Below are 1,127 nucleotides of genomic sequence, written 5' to 3'. Positions count from 1 at the left end.
AACTGTCCACTTAGGGAACAGCACTGATTGATGATCAGTTCCACCTGCTGCTGATGGAAACCAGTGGAAATGATTGGTGTTCTGCAGGTGGTCTCAGTCCCTCTGCTCTGGCTGATGTTTTGGTGGTTCTTTCACCCTCCTGGTAGCATAAGGCAGACTCTACGACCCAGGGAAGTAGCTCCGGTACTGCAGCTCATCAAGCACGGCTCATCAATGCCAGCTGTGGCCAGATGGTCTGCTGTGTCTGTCAGTGTAGAGTCCAGAAGCTGGAGGCGCTACCAGGAGGCAGGAGGAGGGCACCAACCCTGCAGCAGGACCGCTACCTCCGCCTTCATTAAGGAGGAGCAGGAGGAGCACTGCCAGAGCCCTGCAGAATGGCCTCCAGCAGGCCACTAATGTGCATGTTTCTGCAGACGGTTAGAAGCTGCCTCCATGAGGACGGTATGAGGGCCTGAAAGCTGGAGCAGGTCAGCAGTTCCTGCAGGATGAAGGCATTAAAGCTACGGACTGCCCCCCTTAGTGTTCCCTTTATTCTTTGCAGCAGTTTGTAGCGCCCGGTTGTAGTCGGCCCATCATGGATGCAGACTGTGTTTTGTCAGTACCAGGCCCGGTCTGGCTGGTGGCGCCACTGACCCGCTCTGCTCCTCCTGTGTTGTAGTGGTTCCTCACATCACTGACGCCATCCAGGAGTGGGTGGTGAACCAGGCCAAGGTTCCAGTGGATGGAGATGAGACCGAGCCCCAAGTCTGCGTCATCGAGGTAGGTTCTGGTTCTGGTAGCTGCAGCTCTGACCCAGGCTTGTTCCGGGTCCAGGTTCTGCCGGGTTCCTGACTGCATGTCTGTCTGCAGCTGGGAGGAACTGTGGGAGACATAGAGAGCATGCCCTTCGTGGAGGCCTTCAGGCAGTTCCAGTTCAAAGTGAAGAGGGAGAACTTCTGTAACATCCACGTCAGTTTGATACCGCAGGTGAGATGGAACCGCCCAGCTGGTTCTACTGGTTCTACTGGTTCTACCGGGTTCCAGTCCTCCTGTTGCTCATGCTGCTCTCTCCTTTTCTGTGCTCAGCCCAGCGCCACCGGCGAGCAGAAGACCAAGCCGACCCAGAACAGCGTCAGAGAGCTGAGGGG

The 1,127-nt window shown here is 56.5% G+C and overlaps 1 protein-coding gene across 1 annotated transcript in view; it reads left to right on the top strand.

Moving 5' to 3' along the window:
* Positions 1-1,127, top strand: part of ctps1 (CTP synthase 1) — a 12,353-nt gene that overhangs the window by 4,956 nt on the left and 6,270 nt on the right. Inside the window, exons 4-6 of the mRNA XM_015399038.1 lie at positions 659-759; positions 850-966; positions 1,066-1,126. Coding sequence (XP_015254524.1) covers positions 659-759; positions 850-966; positions 1,066-1,126 — 279 coding nt within the window. The remainder of the gene's footprint in view (positions 1-658; positions 760-849; positions 967-1,065; position 1,127) is intronic.

The sequence above is a fragment of the Cyprinodon variegatus genome, unplaced genomic scaffold (assembly GCF_000732505.1).
Source record: "Cyprinodon variegatus isolate N-32 unplaced genomic scaffold, C_variegatus-1.0 Scaffold983, whole genome shotgun sequence".
In the NCBI taxonomy this organism is placed as follows: domain Eukaryota; kingdom Metazoa; phylum Chordata; class Actinopteri; order Cyprinodontiformes; family Cyprinodontidae; genus Cyprinodon; species Cyprinodon variegatus.
This window is presented reverse-complemented; position numbering and strand designations above follow the sequence as displayed.